The 18,143-nt window shown below is 38.3% G+C and overlaps 1 protein-coding gene across 5 annotated transcripts in view; it reads left to right on the forward strand.

The window, feature by feature from the left end:
• The window catches only part of LCLAT1 (lysocardiolipin acyltransferase 1), a 111,958-nt gene that overhangs the window by 45,693 nt on the left and 48,122 nt on the right, over nt 1–18,143 (forward strand). For all 5 annotated transcript variants that reach the window (XM_066546315.1, XM_066546318.1, XM_066546319.1 and 2 more), the window contains 2 exons: nt 6,897–7,043; nt 15,574–15,690. In XM_066546315.1, coding sequence (XP_066402412.1) covers nt 6,897–7,043; nt 15,574–15,690 — 264 coding nt within the window. The remainder of the gene's footprint in view (nt 1–6,896; nt 7,044–15,573; nt 15,691–18,143) is intronic.

The following is an 18,143-nucleotide window of genomic DNA, read 5'->3' on the forward strand; positions in this document are numbered from 1 at the left end:
AGCTCAGCTCTTCAGGCTGCATTCCTTTCATGGTCCCCCATGGAGGAGATGAAGCATCTGAAGAGGATGCAGGCCTTTGGAAGATGTTTTTTGTTGTAGAATCTCCCAGCTCCTGACTGGCAGTTCAGATGACACATCTGTGGGAGAGTCTCACACTGTTTTGTAGAGCCTGCTTGTTCTTCCTCACAGTCTCACAAGTGGAGGTTGTTTTCTGCATGTCTTTGGAGATTTTGGAGTGACGTAGGGCTTTTATTCAGATTCATATTGGGCAAGACTCATCTTTTTTAACACTTAGGTTTTCATGTGTTGTTTCACTGTATTGATGTATTTTTAAAATGCAACAGAAAAAGCTACTTTCAAGCCATCCCAGAGCCTTTGCTTTAGTTTCCTTTGCTTTTGAGTATGTTATGTTCTGTTATTCTGATTTTCAACAGTGCACCAAATCAAATAAAATTCAAAATAAAATTTAAGATGCGTACTATAACCAAAGAGGTTTAATAGTCCGTAATGCCATTTATGGCATTTTGTAAGTAGCACTAATATAATGGTAGAGTTAATCATCTAATTGTCCATATTCTACAAAAATAGCATAATTTAGGAAATGAAATGAATTTTTGTATATGATGCATCCAATAATACCCTTCTGAACCACAATCAAGGCACTGAATATTGAAAGAAGATGGTATATCTCTGGGTGCTTTATATGCACACATATCTTGTTGCTCCTGTAATGAGTCTTTCCCACCTGCTTTCACATGCTCTGTGTGTGTTCCTTGGCTGAGAGATACCAATTCTTCAATGGAATATTCTTTCTAGAAGGTTTCACAGTTATATTTTCACAGGCCACTGTATCTATCTGACTAGCTTGTTGACAACATTGTTCTTGCCCTGACAAGGAAATCTTGTGCTGCAAACCTTGTTTGAAGAAGTTTTTATTCTTCCTCAAGAGAATGAAGCAGAGCAAAGGAAATTAAGAAAGCATTAAGACTTGAATATGATATAAATGAACATAAAATTTGGAATAATTTGTTACTGAAATAAATGCATGAGAACTATGGGGAAGTCAAAGATAAAACTAGCTAATCAGAGCAAGACCAGAATATTTTTGCTTTCTTTCAGTTACCTTGAAAATCTGTGTTTTTAACATTGCTGTTTGTTAATTGTTTTAGTAGGGAAAAAAAAAAATTGGTTAGGCTTCACATACGTTGAAGGACATGATATGAAATAGATAATCTGAACATAAACTGGACATGACCATAAAAATAATTTTTAAAGAGATGTAGATTAATGTTCAGAGTCTGTTAGTGCAAGGCAATAGCAAAAGCATGGTGGTTTTTAAATGAACACCTCACATATTGAATCAAATTAACAAATAGACTGAATCTGATGATTCACTATAAAACCAAGAGCACTACTGTGAATTTGTATTTGTGAATTTTATCTTAGTTTATCTTGTAATTTGCTTAAAGAATTCACCCAATAAGATAGTAATCATTCAATTCATTATACTCCTATTAACTAAATTATTGGAAATGAGCATGGTTAAAGAAAACTTGCCAGGAGCAGAGATTGTACTTCACAAGATTGTTTCAAGAAACATTTTTTTCTGTATTTTTCTAGTTTCTGCTCTCAAACCATTACATTAAATATAAAAAAAAAATTATTTGCTTTGGACTTTTAGACATAAAACTACCTAGGAACAGCAAAATGCCCAATTCTAATTGAATTTGCAGAAATGTGCTTATGAGTTTATACTGATTAAAACTCAATGCACAGTAACTTTACACCCTGGCTTCCTGTGTGATTTTCTGTGAGCCAGCATCTTTTCAGTACCACAGATCTCTGAAACAGGGGACATTCACAACTGCATACTTGTTGCCTTGTGGTAATTTTATGCAGCAAAACACTTGGAGTAACAAACTGTTAATGGGCCCAGTTATTTGTGTACAGTGGGATCATGAGCTCCCGAGTGATTTCCCTTATTAAGCCTGGATGTCTGGTTCCCTGATGCCTCAAAAGCCCTGATCAGGACCAGACTCCTGTTGAATACAGACACACTGAATAAGGCTTTTATTTTTGACCAAGATAGTGCTATGAAGAAACAGTGAGTAATCCAGTTGTAGAAAAGAGAGAGGATGAATGAATATAATAGCAAACCCCATACTTGGGCCTTTTACCTTCCTACTTTTTTCTGTAATTTTGAATCATTTATTGAATTTGTTTGCAGGGGTTTTAGTATTATTAGTTGTTCTGTTACATTGCTACAGGTAACATACTGAAGATACATTTTCTTGAGGGGGGTGTGTGTGTGTATGCTTGCTTTCAATATCAGCCATAATATCTGTTTTTGAGATGTGACATTTTGGGGGATATCTAATTTCTGAGGTTGTGTAGATAAAATTGTGATACAAAACCAAACAAGGGCTTTTTTTTGGCACAGCTCAGCTCTTTCTCGCTTTTGTTCATTGTCATGTCCATGTTTGGTATCTGCTTACTTCCAAATTACCTTTGCAATGAAAACACATAAAGGAAATTTCAGCTTTGAGTGTTGTTTTCTTCTAAAGGATTTTGGGGTTAGGAAAATAGAAGTGCAGGGTCTTGGAATTTAAAAAGCTTTAGACTTGGAGCTAGCATTTTTAATACAATGCTGCAAATTCTTGACCTGCATAAGCTGTAGTTTGCTTTATCCCCAAGGCACTAAGAAAATTCTGATGTACAGCACATCTCTCTATTTCAATAGCAGGCTTTTCTTTCTGTGCAAGCACTTTTTTTTTTCCTGCTCAGAATTGCATCCTAATAGGATACATATCATTACTGTGTCTGTGTTCCTAGAGATTTTAAGCTGCTTGTTTATTTTTTCAGCTCTGAAATGTTGATTTAAAGGTCATTGTGGCTAGCTATTCTCTCTGGTAGGTTTTTGCACTGTTGTTTGGCAATTTGGAACAAGAGCTGTGCAGTGTGATGCTTTTTGTGTGCCTTTGCAAGCAATGTTAGTCATCCAAAATGTCGGATCCGATAAGAAGATTATTTTAGCAAAGAAATGGATGTGCATTGTTATGGTTTCTTTAGCTTTACTGTTTCTCTGCTGTGTTTTTGTCATCAATGATTTCTTAAGAATCTGCAAATCCAAAGACAACCATTTTTCCCCAGTCAAGTAAATGCTGCCTTTGCTAGGAAAATTCCTGTTCTCCAGGAGCTTTTAGACAACCAGAAATGCTGTGCAAAGAAAGCAAAATATATTTAATTCAGTTGAACAATATCTTGACCCAAACTGAATAGCAAGTCTTACTGCAGGCTGCACATGAGAAGGGACTGCTGCTTTTTCATAAATATTACTGATTAGCAAAACCTTTCATTCTGCCCATTGATTTACTGAATTCCTCCTGTTTCCCCACACATTCCTGTTTGCCTACCACATCATGTCTTGGATTTGTAACATGGTGTTTCTGCTGCAGCACAATGCAGACACACTGGAATAGAAATCAAAGCAAAAGTTGCTTTTGCTTTGCACAAAGACAAGGAAAAGTGGGGTTTCCTTACCCACTTGACACTGGTGGGGTGGTGAGACACGAGAACAGCAGGCCCTGTCCCCACTGGTGCATGAACTAGGGTTTTATAGAAATCAAGAATTCACAGTTTTGTTGCCTGGAGGCCTTGAAGCATGAGAAAATGTGGAAATTTCTCCATGGTCATAGATGGTAAAATAGCTCGGCCCAGTGTGCCGTGCTGGGGAAAGTCAGGAGGAAACCTGGGTCCTTTACTCTTAGTCATCTATCTGTTAGATAATCTTTTCTTTTTTGAACAGTCAGGACTGTTTTATCTAATTAGATATACACTTAAAGACAGACACATTCTTCCAGAACACTGGATGTTATTTATTGGAAAGGTTAGAAAATCAAACCTGTTGTTTATCTTAAAAACTGGATGCCTCCCAACTCCTTTCCCACTCCTTCTCCCTGACATTGTACTGTCACTACATTACAGCTTCTGTTTAATTATTCATAGCCCATATATAACACCACCACTTAGAGCAGGAATGGGAAACTACTGCACTCTATCCTCTGTTTTATGCAGTTTAGTCAGGTAAAGTACAAGTCACCCAAGCAGCATCTTTTGTTGGTAGCTAAAGGTGTTTATAATTGGATGGTCACAGTGCTGTTGAAGAATGATAGCTAGAGTGAGTTTATGTGCAAGTTTTGATATAATTTAAAGCCTTGTGCTGCATGAAGAAGGGTAGGAGAGAGGATGGGATCTGGCAGCTTTCTCCATATTCCCTTTCTTATGGACCCAAATCACTCCTAAGGAGCTGCTGACCTGGGAAAGTATCAGCAGGCTTCCTTATAAGTGAGCATTTACTTTGCTTTTTGCTTCCATTCTTTCAGCCTACAGACTATGCTGCAATGAGAACACAAGGACTGAATAATTTAGGCCTGATGTGTGATACCACACAATAAAATGGCTTAGCACAGTACAGGTTTCCATATACTAATTTAGGTGTAGTGTCCTATGTACATAAAACATACAAAAGGTCTGGGCTGAGGGCTAAGAACAATTGGAAAACACAGCAGAACTTTCCTAATCTCTGTGTATTTTTCCACTCTGTCCCTTGGAGCATCTGCATTCTCAGAGTTATAAATGGTATGGTTCAAGGCATCTCAGTTTCTGCTCAGAGGAATTTTGTCCTTTGCACTGTCCATTTTTATGAATTTGATATCAGGTGAAGTATCACAGGATATCTCAAGTTGGAAGAGGCCCATAAGGGCCATCAAGTCCAACTCTCTGCTCCTCAGGGGACTGCCTAAACCCAAACCATGATAGGGAGCATCAGTCAGGTGCTCTTTGAACTCAGCCAAGTGAGATGCTGTGGTGACTGACCACCCTTTCAGTGAAGAAGCTTTTCCTGACATCCAATCTGAATTTCCCCTGATGCAGCTTTGTCAGTCTCCACCTATCTTCTAGAGGAACCAAGTGCTTGGGCACCATTTGGTATGAAAAAAAGTCCTCTTTATATAACACTAGTGTGGAAATGAAGCCCTGATTAATTCAATTTCAAATACTAGTGTGGCACCATTTTTTGCCATGTATGGTAACAGTAGAAGATAATTACATGCCAAAAGATAGCATAGTTAAATTGCATCAGTTATTTTAAAGTTACTGTAAAATGTACTTTTATTTTTTTCCTTCCTTCCATTGTTAAACTCAATAGCCTCTGTTAGTAAAGCTGTAATGACAGCTCTTGATACTGCAGATGTGGGAATGTGATAGGTGCATAAATGCACATAAAATGTTGTGGTCAAAGTTGAGCTTCCTTTACAAAGAATTTTTCACAAATATAGTATGCAAATATGAAAAGATTTGCTGAGACTGCATTCTGGGCATTTCTTTTCTTAAGTCATATAACCACTTCTAGTATTCAGTTATCTGAATATCACTGATGGTCTGGATATCTGAGATGCATTAGGTCCAGATTGCAGACAGCTTGTTAGTTATTCACGTTCCATTTGTTTAACTGATTTTTAAAGATAAGAAGTATTTACCTCCTGATATACGTCACAAATCTTTAACAATACAATTAATGTTTCTGGCCAATACAGAACAGATAATGCAGCAGGTTAATGTATTTTCCAGGCTGACTGACTTACAAAGTTGATGGAAAAATGAGTGACTTTAATAAGTAGTTTTCTAGCATGTGGTCCTTATGAGATACTGCTATGAACAGAATATAAAGGAATCCTGTGAAGAGGAGCTGTAATGAAGGGCAAGAATAACATGCTGTAAGTCACCAGCAAAGGAAAAACAGGCTTTGAGAATGGTGGTGAGCAAAGAGGAGAATGGGCAGCTGTGATGTTTTCTCTTTGATGTGCAGGATCTCTCTGCAGGTTTTCTGATGAGGTACAAGCTCACCACGTTTGGTGGCAAGGCAGTGTCATGCTCTTCTGAGCCCTGTTTAGGAAGGGAGCATCTCAGGCATGTGGTGGAGCTGGAGCCCTGATTTTTCATCCTGCTGTCTGAGCTAATGGACAGAACTTGTAATATTATGTGATATGCTGTACACTATATACTTGTGCCAAAAAGAGCCAAGAAGATACTGAAGATAGTGGGGTGGGACCCCTGAGCTACAGGCTGAGCAGCAGTTGCACTTACTTCACTGCCTTAAATTGTCAGTTTGATGGCAGGCTGCAAATCTTTGTGTGTATTAATACAAACAAATAGATAGATATATTTTTTTATTCCATAATCAAGTGTAAAGAAAAGCTGAAAGTATTTTCTTCTGTGAGTAATGAAAATTATAAGGAGGTATATGTAATAAAGCCCTCAAAGGAACAGGTACTTTCTGGTTTTAAATGTTTCACCTCAGAGAATCATGGCATTGCTCAGGCTGGAAAAGACCTTTAAGATTATCAAGTCTGAGCACATCCCTATGCGCTGCATCCCTAAGCAGCACAGCTACACAACTTTTAAATACTCCCAGGGATGGTGACTCAAGCACTCCTCTGGTAGCTTGTTCCTAGGGCTAGGTTGACAGCACTTTTGGTGAAGAATTTTTTCCTGGTATCCAATCTAAACCTGGTGCAACTTAAAACCATTTCCTCTTGTTCTGGTGCATGTTGCCTGGGAGAAGAGATCAACCCCCACCTTGCTACAACCTTGTTTCAGGACAGCATTTACCCAGTTCTTGGTCTGGTAACAAGTTCTGAGTTTTGAATGCGTTTACACTTTCTTTTTTTACCAATCCAAAACTCTTTCTACAAGGTAACCAAGTGCTCTTAATCAGAGTTGATGACAGGCGGGCAGCAGATTGGGTCTAACACAATTTATAAAGCTCTTTGGAATAACAGACACTGTGGAAGTATCAGAGTGAAATGTTGCTGAAGGTGTGTTTTTTTAAACTTCAGGCTGGGCGATGCAGGTTGCAGCCTTTGTTTTCGTTCAGAGGAAGTGGGAGGATGACAAGAGTCACTTCGAAAAAATGCTGGATTATTTCTGTGACATTCGTGAACCACTACAACTCCTCATCTTTCCAGAGGGAACTGATCTCACAGGTAGGCTGCACTTGTCATCTTCTCAGGGAATATTCAACATGGAAATTCTTTGTTGTTTATGGAAAGAGTTTAAGAAAGTCCAAGGCAGGATCAAGACTTGGTTCTCATGGGTAGTAGAAATGATAGTAAATGATCGAACATGTGCTGATTCGTGTGAGAGGCACAAACACAGTTCCACTGGGAGACTTTGCCAGTCTGCCTGAAATAACTTACATTGCAAAGCATCTACTGAGTGACACTGCTTTTTATTGGTCAGTGCTGTACATACACTGCATTAGCAAAAGCAGGTTTCAAGACCTGGAATATATCACTTGCATGCTCCTATTTCCTGAATTACTGTGACAAAATCATTTCATACCAATGAGGAATCAGTTTCAATCCCAAAGAGGGATTGAAAAGGACTAATGATTCTATTTGATTTCTTGCCCAATGTTTTAAGAGGGGAACATGGAGATACTTGTCCCTTAGGCCATGTAAGTACTGGAAGCAGTCTCTATCTGCCTCTGCAAGGGAAATATCTCTGTAAAACAAATGCTGAGGTTATCATAGGAGTAAATGTAATGAGTTTGGCCCTGTAGTATTAATTTTTAATCAAATATCTACCTTGATACAGGTATCTTATGGCATCATTAGGAAGCTGTTAATCAATGTTGAAGACAACTCAAGTGCCTATAAAAGAAAATATTGCATCAATGTTCTGTGGTGGTTTGTGCCTCCAGCATGATGCCTGATTTGATAAGTATTATCTTTAAATAGAAAATGAATTGCAATTAAGCTTCTAACTTTTGGCTTACTTTAAAGATTTTTGCTCTACTTTTCATTGCAGATATTCTCAAATCATATTTTATTGCAAAGCCATGTCAGTAAGTAGCAGACATGGTATAAAAATAACTAGCATATTGTGCTATTTTTCCTTCTATATTCCAAATGTCCTTAAAATGGGTATGTGTGTAGTATTCAGATGCTATCACACTGTAGGGAATTATCATCACTTGATCAGCCTTCCTTAAAGAAGGTAAATTCATTGAACTTCTTCATATGACATCTCTTGTTGAATTGGTTATCTTGTATCTAAAGATAGGAAGAAGGATGGAATTTTCTTCACTAAAAAAATTGTGAGGCACTTGGACAGGGTGCCCAGAGAAGCTGTGGATGCCCCATGCCTGGAAGTGTTCAAGGGCTGGATGGGGCTCTGAGTAACCTGCTCTAGTGGGAGGTGTCCCACCCTGCCCGTGGCCGGGGGTTGGAACAAGGTGATCTTTAAGGTCCCTTCCAATCCAAACCATTTCAAGATTCTATGAAATTATCTCACTTCAACTTTTTTTCTTGGAATTCATGAGGAACTGTTTCCTCCTAGTTCTAAATTATGAGGTACAATCTGTATCTTACTCACGGAGTCAGGAGACACCTCCTTGGAGCACTCACACTCTCTCAACAGGTGTCTCCATCTCAAGATGTCTGAAAGAATTGGATTGTTTAGAATTTATCCATAAATTTTGTATGCCTGCTAATCTCTAGAGGAATCTGGTATTCCTGAGAGATAACAGATTTTTAAAGAATTGAGGAAGCTTTGTATTGCAGGTTTAAAAAAGATTTGGCTGAGGACTGAGACAGCCAGAGTGTGTTAACATTTGTGCCGCAGTCCAAAAGACAGTGGTGAGGATGCTCCCACCTGAATATAAAGCTGCTTAAGGAAACACAGGGTTTTCTCTGTGCTGTAGTAACTGATTTAAATGACTTAGGCTAAACTTGGGTGTAAGCTGTTTATACCCTCCACTGAGAAACTCATGGGAACAAGTTTCATTATTTAATTAATTTAAAAATAAAAGCTAATTGAATTTCTGAACACAGGTTGTTGACAGATTTTTTTTTCCCTTTGGTAAGATAATTCTGTTGTTCTGATTTCCCCTTTTTATGCCTGTGTAACATGTTCTCATGAACTTCACAAAGCCCAATGGAGATGTACTAACTGTGCTGTTCTGCTGAGGCCACCACAGGTGCGTGTGAGCAGCCCAGGAGGAAGCAGAACGATGGGAATGATGGAGTGATGGATAGGGAAGACAATAGGGCACTGCTGTGCTGGCTTCTGACATGTTAAACTGTCCAGTGTTTGCCACTCTTAAATTGCCATCAAGTATTGAATGCCACTTGGATACTACATTTGTGCATAAAAGGATGAATAGAGATGGACAAAACCCTGTATTTTTTTCTCTGGAAGTAAATAGCTCTCCCTCTCTGATTGTCTTCACAGGAAATATTACTTAATATACATTTTAAAATACTGTAGGAGACAGAAAAAATTCTCTTGACAAGCTAATCCTGACCAAGCAGTAAATGTATGCCATATGAGAATGCTAGAACATAATGTATGTACCCTTTTGAAGAAATTATTTTCAGAAAACTGTTGCATTATTAACATATTAGGACCTGTTGCAACTTCATGTTCCATCCTTTAGAGTAAGAAATAAACTGTTTTTTTTTTTCTGACCAGTTGCTCAGAATTGTAGGGAACATTTTGCAAAAATAGAGGCAGTGACTCTTGTTTTCTGGCCAAATGGTAAAACTGCTAACTACTTCTGAAATCAAAATTCCTCTGGTGCTTAAAATGAAGAGTAACATTCTACATCACTGAATAGCAGAATTGCTGTGCAGCTCTGTGCTGCTGTCATTTCTTTATGGGCATGTGACAATGATAGATTTACTCCTCTTTATAATATTTGCAGGTATTCAAGAATGAGATTTCCAAGAAGTGTAAAATAAGACTGTATTTTTATATGGGCTACTGCCTGACTTTAAGGTGGTGAAGTACTTTGCTGTGGAAGATGCTACAGAAATAAATTTTAGAAATAGTAATGTCATGAATCCTGAACATTGTATTTGCAGACTGGATTGTATAGGGGCTGAGGTAATAATTACGTAATTGTATACTTATTTCTGATAGGTTGGCCATCTTTTCACTCTGGAGTACTTGAAGGTTAAAGCTCAAAGGTATTTTGTTGTAATTGCTTAAAAAGAAGCTCTCAGCAGGTAAACATGTAGCCAGACTTTCTGAAGCCTTGAGGAAAACAAAGCAACCATGAGTCTCATGCTGCTGGAAATCTGGAATACAACCCACCATATTGCCTGTTCTTTTGTTTTTCCTGGTGTTCCTTACAAGATTGTTTGTAGTAACTCTTCAGAAAGCAATAGCAAAAAAATAAAAAAAGTTGCTGTGTTGCTCTGTGCCTGGTGCAGCCTCATTTCCTCTGGATTTGTGTGTGCATCCCTGTACATGTTCCTTTCTTCACACCAGTGCTCCTTTTCCCCTGTGTTCCCTTCCGTGTGACGTTTCCTCCCCAAAGCTCCACTGCCGCCTGGGCTGTGCTGCCCCGGCCAGTCCTGGGGCACCCGAGGGGCTCTGCATGCTGTGCTGAGAGCCCTGGCACACCAGCAGCCATGCAGCCTGCCCTGCACTCTCCCTGACTCACATCTCTACTCACAGAAGCTTGCCTTTACCCAGGGTTTTCTAAAGCTTCTGCTGGGCTGGATTATCTTTGAATCTCTTGTCCCCGATAAACGGTGTTTGCAGGGGGCAATAGCTTCAAAAGTTAAGGGGAACAAACAGGTGGACAGAGTGTGATTGCACAGAGCTTTTTTCCTTGAGGAACAACTAAAAATCAAATAGGAAAGCTTGCTGAAGTTCAGATTTTGGCAGGAGTGATGTGATGTGGATGACAGAGGGTAATAAAGATCTGCAGTTGGATTCTTAACTTTGCTAGTAAATGTGATGTGATGTGCTTTGGTAGTGCAAAGAAAATATTGATCAGAAGCACTGAAAGGGGTAACTCTAATGTGGAATAGGTTGAAAGTGGCACAAGTAAGAAAAATTGCTTCATTTTTTCTCAAAGTGTTAACTGTGAGCCAATAAAGCTTTATCATTTCTATGCAAACCTCTAATAGGTAAATGAGGATTTTATTTTTTATCCAATTTGAGAGACTTTTGGAGTACTCATTTATTCTTTCACTGTCTGGTACTAATATAATTTGAGAGTACTTGAAGTCGTAGAAGAACATGCATGTTTTTATCAGTGCGTTTTTATCACAAGTGAAATTAAAGGAAAAGGTGCTACTTAATATCAAATTTCAGCTCACAAGCTAAAAATACCATTTTACTAAAAAAGTGAATTTGTTCGTTTTATGCACAGCTTTTCAGGAGCACTTCTTTAAAATCTGTAACTCAAAAATCAAGAAAATGTATTAGCAACATTTCTTCCTTCAGTTACTTTAAATGAAATTTTGAGGCGTGGTGCTTCTAGAAAATGTTGACTTTGAGCTTTTCCAGTAATTTTAGAGTGAGGCAAATGGGATTTAGAGAAAAATGGGAAAAATATAATCAAATTATTTACCAAAGGTGGCACAGGAGCACAAAAAAAATGAAGAAGTTTTGGCAAGAACTCTTAAATTCTTGTATTTTTGTGTAGTTTGATAGTTGCTCTGCAGATGAGTCTAAATACTCAAATTGCATGATTGCACCTGTCAACACCCCAAAGAACATGCTCTGAGAGCCTGCATGCATTTGCTGAAGGAGACAGGGGAGGAGAGGCAAGTTGGTGTGAGACCTGAGGAGACAGGGCATGAAGCAGCCCTGGAAATGTCCCACATCACCCTCAGTTGATAAACTGGTGCTTTCCATAAAAATAAGTTATTCTCCTTTTTTTTTTTTAATAGCAAATAGAACCAAAGGGTTAAAATACCCCTTATAGGAATGATGAGCAAAAACTTGGGGACTAAATTAGCTTTGACTTAAATACAGTGTAGGAAAGAAAATACTCGTTCCTAGAAAGCAACACTTGGTCAACTTTTCAGAGGGCTTGGTGATAGGGGACATTACCTTTAGTCAACCAAATAATGTGAATGGCCTTTTGAGACTGAGGTAAACTAAGTGCATTTCTAGGACCTGTTTCAAGAGCTACTTGAAGCTATTTGTGTTGGTAGTTTGAAGAAAAGAACATGTGTTTCCTCTTTTTGAGGAAGTTTTTAGGTTTTTAGGCATCTTTCACTTTTTTTTTTTATTATTCCACCTAAGACTGTTATAAACTTGCCTGTGGAACAATAAGACATCTGCATAAGTTTTGCTGCGCTGACAGTGTAGCCTGGTCTATTGATTATGGGATTTTAAAGAGGCATTGGTTGTGTGAATTCCCTCAAGCTGCTGAGGATATAAAAATGGGTTTCTAATTTCCTGGATCAGTTTTCTAAACTCTAGATTTCATAGAATGGGGAGCATTGCTTGTGCTGCCTTTTGTTGGCTCTGGTTCTGAGCAGCTGAATTTGTTCTGAATCTCCCCCAAAAAGTTTGGGCACTGGTGTCTGGCACAAGGATCCCAAACAGCAGTGGGCACCAAGGTCCTTGCACTGGATGAGATGGCAGTCAGAACATTTAATCATAAGTAATAAAAGAGCAAGAAACTGGGTTTTTTCCAATGCCATGATTACAGAAGGGGGAGGAAGGGCATCATTCCTACTTTTTTTGTAGTGTGGAGGCTTATGCTACCCTTGCTTTCAGTATATCATCAAAGCCCATTGACCTTCCTGACTTGCTGTAATAAATAATGTTTAATGCACAAAGACCTGTGGCTTTATAGTTGTTAGGAAGGGGAGAGGGAGATGATTTTTCCAGATGACAATGATCGTTGTGTTAGCTGGGAGCATTATTCTAGTTGTAAAATCCCATTACACTAGGGCCATGCAGAAAGGGAGGGGAGCAGTCTCTGTTATATAAAACTTACAGTCCAGAGGCAAGACAGGCATACAAATGTCAGGAAATAGCTGAATAGTGTTGGCCAGTGTGCTGATGTCCAGCTGTTCACACATTTCACAAAGGCAGTGTAGTAAAGGGAAATTTGGAAGATGTTTTGCAGATGTTTACAGTGAGTTCTTGCCAAGTACAGGGAGGTGCACTTAGAAGAAGTTTGATGATTACTTCAAGGTGATGAGCACTGGAGGTCCCAGATTTTTCTTGCGGCATCAGTTGGGTTTTACTCAGAGAACATAAGTGTCCTTTCACTCCTTGCTTATCTTTGGTGCAAGTAGGAGTGTTTTGCAAACACCAAGGAGCATTTTCATGCTGCCTCTGAAGCAAAGTGCTAGTGGAGAAGATACACAGAGATAGTTCTTCTGAGTGCTCATTAACTGTGTGCACTTTGAGGTGCTTAAAACTTAGAATTCTTGTTTTAGACTGCTTACCTTTTTGTAGATGTATATGGCACTTGTGTCTCAAAGCTCTGATTGACTTGATTTGCAGATTGCAAATTTTCTGAAGTGAAACCCAAACTTGGATATGCTGAAAATGAAGAATATGATACTTCTGTCCTTTGGAAACAACAGTACATTACCTTAAGAACTTTTGTGATAAATAAATTTAAAACATTTTACTTGAACCATTCCAGAATCTGGAAAGGAACTCTTGATTTTGGTATTTTTTTATAGGAACACACTTGGTCATCGGTGTCATTTCTTAGAAAATAGTTTTAGTTCTTGAGCTAATACTGGTGCACCTAAGAGGTAGAACCTGGTTTTTTTTTGGAGGAGCATTTAATAATTACCAGATTTCTGTTGCCTCTTCAGCCATTCCAAGTCTGGCTCATGGTTCCCTTTGCGAGTTTTGCCATGGCAGTGGGAGTCTGCAAGGCAAGTCCCCTTTGCTGATTCAGAATAGTCATTTGCAGTATTGAATGGAGTAGTAGTTGAGCAGACAAAAATAGATATTCTGACCATGTGGTTAAAGACATAATATATATGTCCAAGGGAAGATAAATTAAATTACCTAGCCAAGTGTAATTTTAGTATTTCACACATTCCATAATTTTAGCAATGCTTTTTGAAGTTGTAATATTTTTCAAGTATTTGTATGTTTTGGCAATTTGGCAAGAATTAAATCTTTAGATCCTCTTTGCTGAATCACTTGCTTGGCTACTGTGCAACAGCTTTCCTTTCCTCCAAATCACATGGTCAGGAGATCTGTGCAGTGAAGCTTTAAGCTTGCATGTATGAAAAGCAGCTCTCTCAGGCATGGCAACAGTAGGTCACAGGGAAAAGATACTTAGTATGGTAATATATTATAGCATTTATTAATTGACAAACTTTTAGGAAGGGCACCAGCATTTTTGAGAAATAAAGAGGTCATATAATTTAGGGACAAAAGAAAGATGGGGGAATGTTGCATTACAGCAAAAAGGAAATCTCTCACTGCTGTTGATTTGTTCACTTGTGCTATTGTACTTTTACAGGAAAAATTGGGAGGACTGTAAAAGGAAGGATTTATCTCTAAGTATCAGTTATGTTAAATGATTAAACAGTGATATGTTTTCCATTACTTTTATCTCCCATCTCTGTTAAGCTTAACTGTGGACCCTTAAAAAAGAATTTTCTGCTTTAAAAATAAAATAGATTGCTCCAACAGTGATTTTGTTCCATACATCTGTTGCTGGGATTTTGTCTTTTAAGCACCTGTAAAATTTCATAAATATGAGTTATTAAATAAGTTATTTGCTCAAATTGATTTTTGCCATGTTGCCAAGGGAACACTGCATATGTCCATTGCCTTTTGGCCCCAGGGGAGGCACAGCAGGGCCCACAGTAAAGAGCTGAGTGTAGCCAGCAAAGTCCATTTGGCTGTTGACTGAGGCTGCTTGGATGAGCCTCCTGCACATCACAGGAGAACAAATTGCCTCTTCTCCACCTGTCTCCAGAAGTTTTTGCTTTGGTGTCCTTGTCTTCCTTGCTTAGTGGGCTCTCTTAGTGGGCAACCAGCTCTGGAAGGCCTTTGGTTTTCTCATGAGTTTTTTTGATTAGCAGAGGTTTGAAACACGTTTGTCATGGGGTTTAGCCATGGTGCTTTCCAGCTGCCTTGCATGTACTCTGTGTACAGTGGCAGGCATCTCTTGTGGCTTTGAGGTGCTTGGTCAAAAAGTTAAAATGGGGAACTATGTGCAGCACAGGTTGATGAACAAAGCATGGCGAGTTCAGAATGAAGATGTAAAATACCATTTTAAGCTATTAGATTAACTGCTTTCCACTTTTTAATATTTTCTTTCTGAAATAGGTGTAATGTGGTTAAACACTGACTTCAAGGTATTTCTGTTCATAATATCGAACCTACATTACTATAATGTTGTGCCTTTTGAGTTGGAAAAAAGCCCCAAAACACAATTGAGCCACTTAATACATCTTACTGTAGAATGGGTATGGGAGTGTACAGAGAACTATTTAACAGACTATTAATTTATAAATTTCAGATTGCATTTGATAAAGTATGAAAGATTTGCTGATGATTTGCTAAAATGAAATGAGAGGGTAAAAAGGCTTTTCTTGCAATCCACATGGCTCTTCCTCATACCATGGTATGGCCAACTGAAAGCACACTTGTGTCTGCCTCCACATCCGTACTGTGTGAGCTGCTGTTGTGCCGTTCCTGTCGTGTTACCATTCCATTTAATCCATGGTCTGTGTGCCCAGTAACACCAAGTGCTGCTTCTCCTTCTCTCCTCAGACAATACCAAAGCCCGCAGTAATGAATTTGCTGAGAAGAACGGACTGAAAAAATACGAGTATGTGTTACACCCACGAACGACCGGATTCACCTTTGTGGTTGAGCGTCTAAGGGAAGGTAATCCTGCCCTGTCCTTGTTTTTCCTTTAAAATGATTGTAACATAGAGACATTTGAGACTTGGTAACAGACACTGACATCATCAGGAGGTACGCAGGGAATGCAAGTAACTTTTGTGTTGTTTAGTTTTAAATATTTTACCTTGTTTAGCAGTCTTACTTCAGAAAACCAGTGGAAAGACTCTCAAGGAAGTTCAGCCTGTACCGTCCTCAACCCTGAGTGGATGGTTGACACTGAACACACAGGCACATATGTCACTGCCCTCTCAGAAAAGGCTTCTGGGTTTAATTCTGAGAGCTGGGTAAATTAATTGTTATGTTAAATGGACAAGGGGAATGCACAGCAGCATGGAAATGCAGCAAGTCAGCTGCCCAGTGCTGCCAGATGTTTGGGGTGATGGTGACTCAGAGAAGCTGTGTGAAATACAAGTTGTGCTGCTTGGCAGGGTAGTGGCAAGAGAATGTGTGATACTTACTTTTTACTCAGAAGTGGTTTTCCATCCCAATATTATTCTAGGTGTTAGGGTTGAGTCCCTTTTACAGGAGAACAGAGTATGAAGATGTGATTGTTACACTGAGATGTCTGGGAGTTGTTTTGGGAATGGGCACTTTGAGGAGGTTGAGGCCATCGGGATGTAACTTTTAAATGGTAGAGATGTGGCAGGGATTCAAGTACAGATGAGTGAATATTTGCAGGATATATGGTTGAGGAAAATAAACATGTACAGTAGATATGAAGTGACTTTTTTATAGTCTGGTTCTTCAGGGAAAAGCAACTCTAGATCTTTAACACATGCTGGTTATTTTGACTGCCAGAAGAAGTTTGAGATTATTGAAAAGAATAGGGCCCTTCTGATAGGTTTTTTTTCTAGCTGGAATCTTTGCTTGGGTTTTCGAAGCAGACCTGGCTTGCATTTTACCTGCTTCCTTCTGAGCAGATACCCTAAAATCACTGCAAGCGCTTTGGAATTTTGTCCAGCTGGACAATCCCATTTATCTGTTTGACCCTATTAGTATTGCACATTCAGAGCTGGACACCTTTGATTTTCATCTCTCTTGAATGTTTATTACTCAATTTGCTGTAGTAAAAAAATTTGCTGCATACACAGTTTCAAAAGCTTCCTATACTTAAAACTTCACAGCATTAAGTTAACCTAGTGCATAACAGTATTTCAAACTGGAATAAATTTTCAGTTAAAAAAATGTTTTCCACTTGAAATATTAATAACTTTAAAAAAATTCTGTATTTGCTGCAGGAGCAAGCTTTGTGGTATACAGTAATTTTCTAATTTTATAAAAATGTTTTTCTCTTCCATTGCTCGATGAGCAATCTTTGCAAATTAGGCGGTTGGGTTATGAAAAGGAAAATATTTGAGGCTGATTAACTGATTTTATGCAGTAGAAAGCTGGGGAAAAAACAATAACGGTCCAGCCTTTGAAGTGGTTTTACATCTCCTTTTTATTTAAGGCAGGCAAATATTGTGTGAAATATTAATGTCCCTTTTGTGTTGAATTTACTAGATATTGGATACTTTGATAGGCGTTGTAGGCTATATATATTATAACTGTATGCTATTATGTAGTAAATTGTGTGGGAGAAAGTAGTTCAAGTAGCATTTTAAAGTACTTGGTTATTACTTCTTAATTTAAGAATTGGTTTTCAACTGCTTCCAAGTGTGCAAAATGGGGACCATTTGTGTTGAAAAGTTTTGGTTTTTTTTATATATGTGTATATATATATATAACCCGTCTGTAGTTGCTGCATTTTAAAATACTTCATTATATTTTATAGATGTGCAGATATATATCAATCTCTATCTTTTCATCTGTACAATATAGATATTCAAAGCTGATATTCAGATGCAGATGGCCCAATTGGTACTTGGTGTTATTGTGCATCTCTGGTTTGAGTTATAACTTAAACTGATAGAATGCTTTCTTATAATCCTAATTTCTGATGCTAGCAGTAGTAAATAAAACCAGAACTGTCAAGGGATATAGTGTTAACCTGAATCTCCCTTTCTGAATTGTCTTAATGCTACAATCATAGTAATAATCATAAAACCAGATTTATTTTCTTTTTTTACTCCTCATACCTGCAGGCACAAAGCAGTGTGTGTGACTTCAACATGCAGGAGGGAGTGGTGGAGATTTTAACATCATGTGTATGTCTTTGAAAGTATTTTTGTGCATAGATGACAACCTTACTGCCCTATAGCTCTCCTGTGAATACATTTTGGCTTGTGGCTGTTTTCCATTCCTGAGGCTCAGGTGTCTTTTCTTCAGGCCTATGTACATTATTTTGCTCCAAAAATAGGCTGATGAAAGAGAGGAAAAATGTAATTAGAAGTTTAACTGCTTTTCAAATGTTGAAGAAACTAATTTAATTTGGCAAGAAGCCTGATTAATATGCATCACAAGCTGTAGCATGAAAGAATTACCTATTATTATAT

This window comes from Molothrus aeneus, chromosome 3, assembly GCF_037042795.1.
Source record: "Molothrus aeneus isolate 106 chromosome 3, BPBGC_Maene_1.0, whole genome shotgun sequence".
NCBI lineage: Eukaryota > Metazoa > Chordata > Aves > Passeriformes > Icteridae > Molothrus > Molothrus aeneus.